Source organism: Eptesicus fuscus, chromosome 6 (assembly GCF_027574615.1).
Source record: "Eptesicus fuscus isolate TK198812 chromosome 6, DD_ASM_mEF_20220401, whole genome shotgun sequence".
NCBI lineage: Eukaryota > Metazoa > Chordata > Mammalia > Chiroptera > Vespertilionidae > Eptesicus > Eptesicus fuscus.
In genome coordinates this window covers 81,000,402-81,012,692 of record NC_072478.1, presented here as the reverse complement: position 1 = coordinate 81,012,692, position 12,291 = coordinate 81,000,402, and the positions used below count along the sequence as shown (strand labels likewise).

At 48.1% G+C, this 12,291-nt stretch overlaps 1 protein-coding gene across 2 annotated transcripts; it reads left to right on the top strand.

Moving 5' to 3' along the window:
• Positions 1–234: 234 nt before the first annotated feature.
• On the top strand, positions 235–10,594 carry GNPDA1 (glucosamine-6-phosphate deaminase 1). Of its 2 annotated transcripts, none has more exons than XM_054717990.1 (7): positions 235–467; positions 1,335–1,464; positions 2,477–2,578; positions 4,035–4,217; positions 5,616–5,800; positions 7,630–7,804; positions 8,470–10,594. In XM_054717990.1, exons 2-7 carry the CDS (start codon positions 1,341–1,343, stop codon positions 8,568–8,570), a joined length of 870 nt encoding a protein of 289 aa, XP_054573965.1. In that variant the 5' UTR covers positions 235–467; positions 1,335–1,340; the 3' UTR covers positions 8,571–10,594. The 2 variants fall into 2 exon arrangements, with proteins under 2 accessions (XP_054573965.1, XP_054573966.1); XM_054717991.1 differs by lacking the exon at positions 235–467 and adding an exon at positions 532–798.
• The last annotated feature ends 1,697 nt before the right edge of the window (positions 10,595–12,291 follow it).

The window sequence follows — 12,291 nt, the reverse complement described above, 5'->3', positions numbered from 1 at the left end:
ATTAATAATTATTCAAAGTGTGTATATATTTTGGGGGGAACACCCTGTAGTTGTTATATCTAGGTAAGTGACATAAAAACACACACAACAACCCACAAAGATACCGAAGGCAAGGCCAGGCCCAACCGCAGGAAACTAAGGAAGGAATGATTCCTCCCCCAACCTCACCCCGGGCGGGCGGAGCCCGGGGCCCTGAACAGCATTCCTGGGAGCGAACACCGGAGCCTCCAAGTCTCCCCACGCCCGCACAGAACGCATCTCGAAGGCCCGCCTTCCCCGCGCACAGGCCTGCACGAGAAGAGAGGGTGCGTGGCCCCCCAGAGTCAGCCCATGAGGTGCGGCCCCCGGAGCCCGCCCTGCGGAGCTGGCTCGGTGGGCTGCGCGCGGCACCGCGTGACCGCGGCCACGTGACGCGCGCGGGGCGGGCCGCCAGCGCCGCAGCTGCCCCTGCAGCGGGAGGTGTCGGCGTAAGTGGGGAGCGGGGCTGCGAGGACCTCCTCGCGGGCGGGGGCGGGGGCGGCCGGGTTTCCGCGCGCTGTCCCGTCCTCCGACACCACACCCCGAGCCGGGGCCCCAGCGACCGGCTCGGACTCCCTCCTAGGCGGGGCTGGAGGGCAATGGGATCGCCTTCGGGGTGGGGGGGACACTCCTGAACCCCACCGAGGGCTGAAGCGGTCACTTCCGCCTCGGGCCTTCCCACTCTGAGCGCAGTGCGGGGGAGCAGATGCCCTCCTGGAACGATTACCCTTTCCCTGTGGCCTTTGGCGGAAACGGAAGGTCCACAGGCAAGGCCGGCAGGTGGGAGAGAACACGTCTCCCCAGCAAAGCCCACGGCCCCCACCTGCCCTGGGACCCAAGATGAACCGCTGGCCCTGCAGTTAATGAGGAGCCTGTGGGTAGAGAGTATCCAGCGGGTGGGGGTGGAGGGGTGGGGATGGAGGGATGGGTCGAGCTACAAGATATTGAGTACTGTGGTTACATGCATTCTCTTATTTAGTATTCACCATCGAGGAAATTGGTACTTATGTTCCCATTTTCACGTAAGAGAAAACCGGCTCAGAGAATGTGGGTCCTCAGACCGAGGTCCTGGTAAAGGAAGTAATTGAGATTAGAACTCAGGTCTGTGCCACTGCGGCGCCACCTGGTGGGTGATGGCGGCACTGGGCCCAGCTGTCAATTCCTCTTGTGACTGAAAGTTAATGCCTTCCTCTTCCTGGCTCAGAGGCCCGGGGACCAGGTATTGCTGCGTGAGAGGGGCTTCTCTAAGCCAAACACCTGCATGCCTTTCTCCCCGCCCCTTATAACTGAGTCCTTTTCTCACCTGCCCCCTGCAGAACAAGATGAAGCTCATCATCCTGGACCACTATTCTCAGGCCAGTGAGTGGGCCGCCAAATACATCAGGAACCGCATCATCCAGTTTAACCCAGGACCAGACAAGTACTTCACCTTGGGGCTCCCCACCGGTGCGTTATGTGATGGAGAGGGGGCCATGGATTGCGGAGTGCGGGGAGAGTAGGTATTAGGGGGTTTTAGGGAGCCAGGGGACTTGAAGGAGGACTCTGAGGGACCGGTGCTGAGTGAACAACTCCCCTGCCTCTTGGACACACAAAATAGAGGACCCAGCTTCCTTTGTAGGTGGTTGGGTTGCTGCCTGCTCCTGAAGACTCCTGGAGCAGGAAGAACTTGATTTTTGGCTACATCCTAAGTCAGCCCTGTCAGCCATGGGTTCCTTCGCAGGATTAAGTCCCAGTGCCTTAAGGCATACATTTTATGTAATGAGTGAATTTCTTTTCTGTGCATCTTGAGTGCTACTATCTAGCCCCACCATCCAGTCCGTTTCTTTGGGAAAAATCAGAATGTTGCCTTTGTAGGAAGATATTTTGATCCCAGCTCCTCCAAGCAAATAATCCTTATTCTTTCTTTCAGAAGCGGTCCTCCTGCCTTTTTTATGTGTTCTATGACTCGCTCTTTAATCAGACTCAACCTGGGAGTTTGCTACTCCTCAGGGAAGTCTTCTCTGAACCCTCAGGCTGGCCTGTGCTTACCCCTGTCACAGCTGCAATTACTGCTCTGGCCCCCACTCTGAGATAGCTCTTCCAGGGTGGCTGCCGTATCTCTCGCTTCTCTGCATCCCCTTCACGAGCCCCTGTGCCTCACACAGAGTATTTGCTCAGAGAATGTCATGTTAGTAATTAAGTCTGATGTTCACTCAAGTACTAATCACAATCATTTCAATCATCAGCGCACTGCACGGTGGGGATTTAGCAATGGACAAAACAGACACAGCTCTGCCCCTCTGGGGCTTACAGTCTAGTGGGGAACTAGGCAGTAAACAAGCATGACATGCAACATTTGGGGAGGACTTCAGATCTGACTTGTTTGAAGCAGCCCTGACTCATTCCCGGGTGCCCTCTGGGCTTCCAGGGGTGGGGGTGGGAGGCTGAAGGGCATTCATGGCTGTGCCCTCTCTTGTAGGGAGCACCCCACTTGGCTGCTACAAGAAGCTAATTGAGTACTATAAGAATGGAGACCTGTCCTTCAAATATGTGAAGACCTTCAACATGGACGAGTATGTGGGTGAGTCCTTATCTGATTCCAGGAGAGTCGGAACTCCTCCCCCTCGCAGGCTGGAGAGGAACTCGGAGTGTCAGGAAACCAGTGACATCTGGTGGTAGGCTCAATTACTGATGCCTGTCTCTTCCAGGCCTTGGTTTACTCAGCTTTAAAATGGGGCCAATAAAACTGACCACATAGGTTGTAAGCATTAAATGATACCACACATGTGGAAGCCTCTTATTTAGAGCAAGCACTTAGTAAATATTCTAGTATTTTCTCCTTTGCCTCCTCCCCAACTCCATTCCCTTTCTTTTTAGAACAAATGATTGGAAATGGGACCTGGCTGGGGGTGTCCCCGTGTCTCTGTCTGGACTTTCTCTCCGTGTTCATCCTCTAGCTCCCCTTGCTGCCAGGTACACTGGGAGGGGAGATGAGACTGGTGACTTTTCCACTACTGAAAAGCTATACCACCTTGGTCTCTGTCACCTCCTTCCATGCCTGACCATCCCCCCTATAATATTGTAATGGTTTCACTTTAAAACATTATTTTTTAAATTGTAGCAAAATACACATAACATAAAATGTACCATCTTAACCATTTTTATGTGTTCAGTAGTGTTAAGCACAGTCATATTGGTGTGCAACCAATCTCCACAACTCTTTTCATTTTGCAAAACTGAAACTCTATACCCATTAAACACTCACTCCCCATTTCCCACTCCTGCAGCCCCTGGCAATCACCATTTTACTTTCTCTCTGAATTTACTACTCTAGGTACCTCACATAACGAATCATACAGTATTTTGTCTTTTTTGTGACTGGCTTATTTCACTTAACATCATGTTGTTGAGGTTCATCATGTTGTGGCATGTGTCAGAATTTCCTTCCTTTTTAAGGCTCACTGTAAACATTCTTGATGTTTAACATTAAGCATTAAATATTCACTTTAAGCATGCTTTTTCTTCTTGACTGAAAAATAACCTTTTGGGAAGCCCTGACATAATTCTCTCTAACCACCTGCTATTCAAGTTGGGGTTCAGGCTGAGCAGGGAATAACAAGGTGAGTGGTGGGGTTTGGAGGCACAGGGTGAGGGGTGTGCATGCTTCCTTTCCCAGATAGGCATAGCGTTACCCCTAGGTACCTAAGCCACCTCCAGAATCCCAGATTAACTCTGGCCTCCAGCCTAAGGTTATTCTCCGGTGAAAAGGAGATCAAAATGAGGGGATTCCTCAGGCCTCTGGGGTGTAGCTAAGCTACTCTGGCCCAATCCTGTAGTCATAGGTGGTGGTGGTTACAGTTAGGGACATCAGCTCAGCTTATCCCGAGGGAGTGAGGGTCAGAGGGCTGGTGCCCAGGGTTCCCTGGCTGGCATTTCCCTGAGAGCATCTCTGGGGGCCTGAGGATATCCTGGCCTCCTCCCGGGAGGAAGGCTCTGGCTCCGCCTGGGCATGACTGAGTGTGGCCATGGCCCCTCAGGTCTTCCTCGAGAGCACCCAGAGAGTTACCACTCCTTTATGTGGAACAACTTCTTCAAGCACATTGACATCCACCCAGCAAACACCCACATCCTGGATGGGAATGCAGCTGACCTGCAGGCTGAGTGTGACGCCTTTGAAGAGAAGATCCAGGCTGCAGGCGGGATTGAGCTGTTCGTTGGAGGTGAGCTTGACAGTGCGCAGGTGTCTAGGCCAGACCCAGCATGGTTAGACACATGCTGTCTCAAACAGCTTCTTCTCTGTGCTAGTGACTGCAGGAGCCACTCATTACTCTGAGGAGGCAGGGAAGGCAGAGTGGGACCCCTAGCTCCCTGCCCTGGTTCTGCTGCTCAGCAGTTGTGTAACATTGGATAGCTCCTCTTTCTGCACTTAGTGCCTTGTCCGTGGATTGAGGGTTTGAATTTGGGCTCTGAGATCTTGTGTCCCAATCTTAAAGTTTTATAGCTCAGTCATGGGACTTACCTAAACAGGTAAAACCACATGTAGTCCCAGAAGACTCCTCACTCAGCTCCTGCACGCTGTAAATAGCTAAGTGAACTCCAGGGAAGTTCTGTGATTTGCCCAAGATTAGCTGGCCAGAGTGGTGGAGACAAGGCAGGCACACCTAGGGTGTCCCCGTGTCAGATTTGTGCCTTTGTTCTTACCCTGGGCTGCCCTCTTACATTTCCATGTGTTGCCAGCTCCGGAGTCACCCACAGGGGTGTGAAGTTGGACTGCCTTTTACTGCTTTGGATTTAACTTTATTCAAGACTAGAGGCCCGGTGCACAACATTCGTGCACTCGGCGGGGAAGAGCCCTCAGCCCGGCCTGCACCCTCTCCCAGTCCAGGAGCCCTCGGGGGATGTCCAACTGACAGCTTAGGGGAGTGGGCCTAAGCAGGCCGTAGGACATCCTTAGCGCTGCTTTGGAGGCGGGAAAGGCTTCTGCCACTGCAGCTGTGCTCGCCAGCCAGCCAGCCGTGAGCCCAGCTCAGGGCTTCTGGCTGAGCAGCGATCCCCCTGTGGGAGCTCACTGACCACCAGGGGGCAGCTCCTGCATTGAGTGTCTGCCCCCTGGTGGTCAGTGCACGTCATAGTGACTGGTCATTCCGCTGTTTGGTCAATTTGCATATTAGCCTTTTATTATATAGGAAGGAGGATGGGGAGAAAGAAGCCAAGAGTGCTCATGTTCTGAGATTGTATAAAGTTGGCAGCCCCTGTCCAGGCCCTGTGTGTGTTTTCTTGACTGTTACTACCCTGGTAGCAGGACCCCCGACTATTAGCAGGAGAGAGAGAGAAAGAGAGGTTACACGTCAATAATCTGGGGAGGAGGAAGCTATTTGGAGTCCCCTTTACCTAGCTTTTTGAGGATGGTAGCAAGTTAACAATGGCTGTGTGTGCCCTAGAAAGAAAAGGGTGGGAGGTGGAGAGGGAAAGATCACATGCTTAGTGTACCTGCCCAGGAGAAGAGAGACAAGATTTTCAAGTTTTGTAGACCCCAAATGGGGAAGGAGAGAGCATCGACCCTTGCAGTATGAGGCCCCTGGCACTGATAGGGCTGCCCTGACTCTCTCCTTGGGCAGGCATCGGCCCTGACGGACACATTGCCTTCAATGAGCCGGGCTCCAGTCTGGTATCCAGGACCCGTGTGAAGACACTGGCCATGGACACCATCTTGGCCAATGCTAGGTTCTTTGATGGAGATCTCGCCAAGGTGCCCACCATGGCCCTGACGGTGGGTGTGGGCACTGTCATGGATGCCAGAGAGGTAAGGGTGCAAGGGGTCCACAGGCCTTCACTGGGGATTGGACTGGTCTTTTTTGTTAAAAAAATTTAACTCTACAGGTACCACCTAAATAAAACACATTTGTATTAAAAATGAAGACATTATGAGAATAAAATCCCAACTGCCCCTATCGGTGTTCCTCCTTCCTCTTTGGAGGGAACCATTATTCCCAGTGTGAGGACTGCCCAGGAGACCGCAGGCTCCCTGGCCTGTGCATGTAACCCTTTCAAGCTGCTCACAGGCAGAGGAGCCCAGCAGTACTGGTGTCTGAGTATGAATTTGCACCTGCACAAGATGGACCTCTGGTTCCCTGCAGTTGGGGGCCACTGTTTGAAGGGAGCTCCTATAGCTCCAGGATGTTGGTGGTTACTAGTATAGCCCTGAGTTTGGGGATTCATAAATGTGGGAAATATAAGGGTCCTAAACTGAATTTAGTACTTTTTTTCCTAGAAAGTTGGGTAACATTTGAATTTTTTGTGTGGTTCTAATTTCCTACTGTCTTTCATTAGAATTTTAGAAGCATTTTTTCTTCCTGGGTTAGATTTAGTGGGAAGCAGCCACAGACATTTTAACTTTAAGCTTCTTTGCCTAGGTCTGTAAACAAACATCTGAGTCTAAAGTGAATGCTTGTGAAAGGTGCAATGGCGCCAGATTTCTTTTGGGTAGCTTCAAGTCGGTATCTAGGGTCACTCTGCTTTCTTGGCCTTGTGGCTTGCAAACCTCCTTGTCAGGTCAGTGAATGCTAATCTGAGAAAGAGCCTGGGCTGGATATCAGGAAATTCTCTCCTCTAAAATTAGATCTGGAATCCTGAACAAAGAGCCATATTTTCTCTATGCCTCTGTTTTCTCACCTTTTAAGGAATAGTAGCCCTGGCTGGTGTGGCTCAGTTGGTTGAGCATTATCCTCTGTACCAAAAGGTTGCTGGTTCTATTCCTGGTCAGGGTACATGCCCACGATTTGGGTTCAGTCCCCGGGAGGCAACTGATTGATGTTTCTCTCTCACATCCATATTCCTCTCTCTCCCTTTCTCTCTCTCTAAAATCAATAAAAACATATTTAAAAAGTAAAAAGAAAGGAACAGTAAACCCTGTTCATTAATTCCATGGTGCAAGTGAATTACAAAGGAAATCTATAGAGCCGAGTTCTTTATGATCTCTGTCCACTACTTGCTTTCTTGGTATTTCAACTGTTGAAGGGAGTCTGTGCCTTTGTTTCATTTAAACAAAAAGCATTACCCAAGTCACATTAGTAGGTCTAATACTCGGAACTGAAAGAGACCAGATTAAGTGGCAGCCTTGTTGGGATTTGACCTCACCATCCAGATGACTCTCAGCATTGCTTCCAAGGCCCCCTGAGAGATTGGGACTCACCTTTTTGTGATTGTGAAAACTCACTCGCCTAGGACCTCCTAGAACCCAGTATCACAACTGTTGGGGTAAGAGTGGGCCTTTGTAGGGCACATCTGTTCACAGGGCACTTGCAGCCACCATCAAAGGTGCCAGGAGACACTATGGAGTGTCAAGAACATGCACTTAGGGTCAGAAATGACCTGGGACAAGTCACTTAACTCTGGCCCCAACCTCAGCCCATTTCCTTATAGGACAAGGAATAATGATGCTCCCTACTCAGGCAACTTGTGTGATAACGTAGGGAGAGCCCGGAGCAGAGTGTGCTGCAAGGTTAAGACTTACGATGGTATATAGAACAGTATTCCTTACAGCTGTTTGGGGCGGCCACACTAGAGTTCAAGTGCCTGGACTTCCGGTTTCGCTGTTCCTCCTCTGTCATGGGCTTGTTCTCTGATCCCCAGGTGATGATCCTCATCACAGGTGCTCACAAGGCGTTTGCTCTGTACAAAGCCATTGAGGAGGGAGTGAACCACATGTGGACTGTGTCTGCCTTCCAGCAGCATCCCCGCACCGTGTTTGTGTGCGATGAGGATGCCACCCTGGAGCTGAAAGTGAAGACCGTGAAGTATTTCAAAGGTGAGGGAGGGGCAGGCTTGGGAGTAGGTGGCCAATTCAGGATATGCCAGGAGTGGGGAGTGGATCTAGCTTTCATGCTCTGGACATTTTAACCAACTCTGATTTTAATAAAAATCAAAAGCTGTCTCAGAATACACAGTCATTTCTCTTCCATCTGTAACTGTGAGGGTCCATTTCTGGAGACTGGTTTGCTCGGCGGAAGAGGAGGAGAGAATGAAAAGTCCAGGGCTATGTGATGATCTCTGCCGGACTATTCAGCCTCAGGCTGTCTGTCTTCCCTGCTCTCACACAGGCCTTTCCCTGTAAAGGCACCGAACTGTCCTGAGGCTCTTGTTCTTTTACTTTAAAAGGACACACTGCTTTTAAGCAAACTTGTATGAAAATCCTTTTCCTGAGCAAATTAGGAATTTGTTCTTTGCTGAAAAGATTATTTTAATGGCTAACTCTCCTGGAGATTGGGTTTACAAAAGTCCTGTGAATTCCACCATTTATTGGGAATAACAATTTCTTTCTTATTCTTAGTGTGGTTATCATTTGGAGCCACACAGAAAGCATGAGTTGATATCAGTTCTAGGACAAAATTTGAGAGCTCCTATATTCCTGTTACAGTTGTGGAAGTCTGCCTCTACCTCCATTAACGACTTCGTTTTTTCTTTTTTTTGTAGGTTTAATGCTTGTTCATAACAAGTTGGTGGACCCCTTGTACAGTATCAAAGAGAAAGAGACAGAGAAAAGCCAGTCTTCTAAGAAACCATACAGTGACTAGCCTGTGCTGATCCTAGTGCCAAGCACCTCAGCGGGACAGGCAGGTCTCTCTGGAAATTCTCTTGAGGACAGAATTGTGTTTTTTAATCCAGTACAATTACTCCGGATGAATGGGTGAACTTAACTGTTCTTGGCTCTGCAGTGTGGAGCCTATTTGCGGAGTTTAGCTATGGGAGAAATGACTTGTCTGTAACTTACTAATCAGAAAAAAAATCACTCCATATTTTGATGTCTGCTCTACACAGATTAGGGGGTTTCGGCTTTTTGTTCTGCCTGACCCTGTTCACGCGTACAACACACTCCTGTTGGGAATCTATCATGTGCAGGTTCTCGGCTGGGGAAACAGAGGCTTACTGTATGGACAAACCCTCTTTGGAGAGGCTTCAGGGCCCCTCTTGAGCAGGCCTGCCCCTTATTTGAGAATCACTGCTCCAGGTGAAGGGACGAACTCTCAGTGTCTAAGATCAGCATAAGGAGGCAGTCCCTCTGGTCAGTAACAAGTGCCATGGAAAGAAAACTGCCCCTTTCTTTCCTCGGTTTCTCTCTCTCTCTCTCCCTCTCAGTTGGCCTTTCCATGAACCCTGAGGACTCCTTGGGGGAGGACTTGGGAGGGAAGGGCTAAAGAGAAGGCTTTGCTGATAAGCTCGGAGCCTTGAGAGGCTCAGCAACGTCAAAGTCCTCTCCCCCAGGGACCCTTCAGCACCCGAGGAGGGCGAGACAGGCAGAAACCCTTTTCCCACCAGAGCCCTGTGTTTTTGTTCCAAGGCCTCCCAGTGGCACCCCCTTTTACATACTCATTAATATAAGTACAAGGTCCACTGGGGCAACAGACGCTGGCACGGTTTCAATGTGGGGTTCAGCCAAGGTGCTAGGGGCGGGGCAAGCAGCTCAGTGATGAGTTTAGTCACGACACGAGTGACCTGCTCTCCTGCTTCCCTAGGAGCCAAGACAACATACAAATGCTTCTAAGGTTGCCTTTCCCACCTAAACTGCCCCTCACCTCTCGGGTTCATGTTGTGTGCTCTGATGTTTCTAGAACATCAGGAAATGGAGCCCTTTTGTCCCTTTATCCTTTACCCCTGCTCACAAGATGAGTTTATTGCTCTGTCTTCCTTTTACCCTCTTAAGCCTCCCCCCACTACCTTGGTGCCTGTTTCAAGCTGCCGCCGCCTCTGTTTCTCATGAAGATCTTTCAGAGCCAGCTCGAGCCTCTAAGTGCTGTTTGGTACCAGCATTTTGTCTTTTCATGTGTGATTGTGCTATCATTCTATTTTAACCTGACAGATCAATAGGCTTGTTTACAATGTGATATTTTCTATTAAATCCAGTGTTTTCAAATTTGTCATTTATGGACTTCTACCACCCCCACCCTCCCAAAGGTTAGAAGATGATCTGGGTTCAAATATATTTTGGGAATAGCTGGTGAACAAAGCTTTACACTCACTCTCACAACCTCTCTGCAGGAAGTCATGATCATAGCAACTGTAGATCTTTTTCACTTACTGGCGGAAAAGAAAATATGTCATAAAAGTGAGGTGAGCCGAAACCGGTTTGGCTCAGTGGATGGAGCGTCGGCCTTCGGACTCAAGGGTCCCAGGTTCGATTCCGGTCAAGGGCATGTACTTTGGTTGCGGGCACATCCCCAGTAGGGGGTGTGCAGGAGGCAGCTGATCGATGTTTCTCTCTCATCGATGTTTCTAACTCTATCCCTCTCTCTTCCTCTCTGTAAAAAATCAATAAAATATATAAAAAAAAAAAAAAGTGAGGTGAAAAGCGCCTGTGTGAAAAATGGTAGGAATGAAAAGTTGAGCAATAAATTGTTCATGTTCTAACTGTACTTGGGATCCAAACAAGGATACAGCTGTTAAAAAGAATAAGGCAGATCTGTGACCAGGAGGGATATAAAAATAAAAACTTGCATGGTATGGAAAATAGGTTTACTTTTTTTGTTTGTTTTTAAAGTTAAAAATCAATATAATGGCTTATCTTAAGTCAGTATAACTGAAGTACAAGTAGAAGTTGGAAGAAGGGTTTAATTTTTTATCAGTTATATTGACATATAGTTTACGTGCTGGGTGGGATTAATTTTTAAGAAGGTATGTTATAGAAAAAATATATTAGAATGAAATGAAAAAGGATTTAGTGATGACAGCCAAACTGGCAATGTCTGTGTGAACTCAGGACCTTAAAAAGATCTGTCTTGCCCGATAGGCATGGCTCAGTGGTTGAGCATTGACCTATGAACCAGGAGGTCACAGTTCGATTCCCGGTCAGGGCACATGCCCAGGTTACAGGTTAAAATCCCCAGTGGGGAGTGTGCAGGAGGCAGCAAGGCAATGATTCTCTCATTACTGATGTTTCTCTCTGTCTCTCTCCCTTCCTCTCTGAAATCAATAAAAACAAAGGTGCTTTAAAAAATGAGGCAGTAGCCCCGCCAGGATGGCTCAGTGGTTGAGCATGGACCTATGAACCAAGAAGTTGATTTGGGTCAGGGAACATGCTCAGGTAGCAGGCAGCTGATCAATGTTTCTCTCTCATATGTGTTTCTATCTTTCCATCCCTCTTCCTTACCCTCTGTAAAATGAATAAAAACGTATTTAAAATAAATAAAAAATGAGGCAGTACTGAGAGGTGAAAGCAACCTGTTAAATGGGCCTTCCAATGGCCAGGTTGTGACAGTTTGATCAATGAATATTTAATATAGTTAAGTAGAAAAAGTCGAGTCTGATACTCAAAAAGGAAAAAGATTAAATATACATTGAGAGCTATATTTTAGGAAGAGTGGCTAGAATGTGTTTCAAATGGCAGCATGTTGACACAAATGTGTCACCTCTTCTATTAAATTTGTCGGTTTACAAAGTAGAGATGGATATAAGAGCCTGGCCCACTATTCCCCTCCAGAATGGCTTACCCCCTTACTTCCTCAGCTCTCTGCTCAAATGTCATTTATCAGAGACCTTCCTTGGCCCTCCAACATCAATAGCAATTCAAATTCCCTCTCCCCCACTGCTCTATTTCTCAGAACCTCTGCCACCTGGCATGATTTTGTTTCCCACTAAATGTAAGCTTCATGAAAGCAGACTCTAAATACTGCTCTGTCCTGTTCCTATCAGTGCCTTGATTTCTAGAAGACACCCATTATTTGTTGTCAGCCTGACAGTTACCCCCAAGAGTAGTATCATATACAATAACCAGGAAAAATAACAGCATATTATTTGATAATGGATTAGCAAACTGGTCTATTGAAGATACAAATTTGATGCCTCTTTCCTGGGAATCAAAACCCTTACTATGATGAGATGCACCAGTTTCCAAGGAGATAATGTGACAGAATGCTGAGCATCCTCTGGCTCAGAGAAATACGGGAATCCTTGGAATTGTGCAAGACTAGACTGTGGGTGCTGAAAGCTAAAAATTATAAACATTTGTTAAGAACATCATCAAAGCCATTTTTCTGACTCAAAACCCTCAGTCTGGTATGCTGGCTGACTTTTTTATTAAGCCAAAGTTCAAGGAGCTGACTATTTGGATACTCTTATCAGAGGATCCCACAATGTCACAATTTCTCCATCCTCAGGAGCTGCAGTTATAACTTATACTCATTGCTATAAGTTATTTTCTTCAGTGGCTGCCGACAAGTACTACTATCAAGAATGCCACCTTCCTGTATAACAAATGGATGTCAACTGGTTCAAATACAGTTTTAAGTGGCCTTACAGTAT

Excerpts from the sequence above, each read along its gene's own strand:
- GNPDA1 (XM_054717990.1), top strand. The coding sequence starts at position 1,341 with ATGAAGCTCATCATCCTGGACCACTATTCTCAGGCCAGTGAGTGGGCC. Across the intron at positions 1,465-2,476 it reads CACCTTGGGGCTCCCCACCG|GGAGCACCCCACTTGGCTGC; the intron begins GTGCGTTATGTG and ends CCTCTCTTGTAG. Across the intron at positions 4,218-5,615 it reads GATTGAGCTGTTCGTTGGAG|GCATCGGCCCTGACGGACAC; the intron begins GTGAGCTTGACA and ends CTCCTTGGGCAG.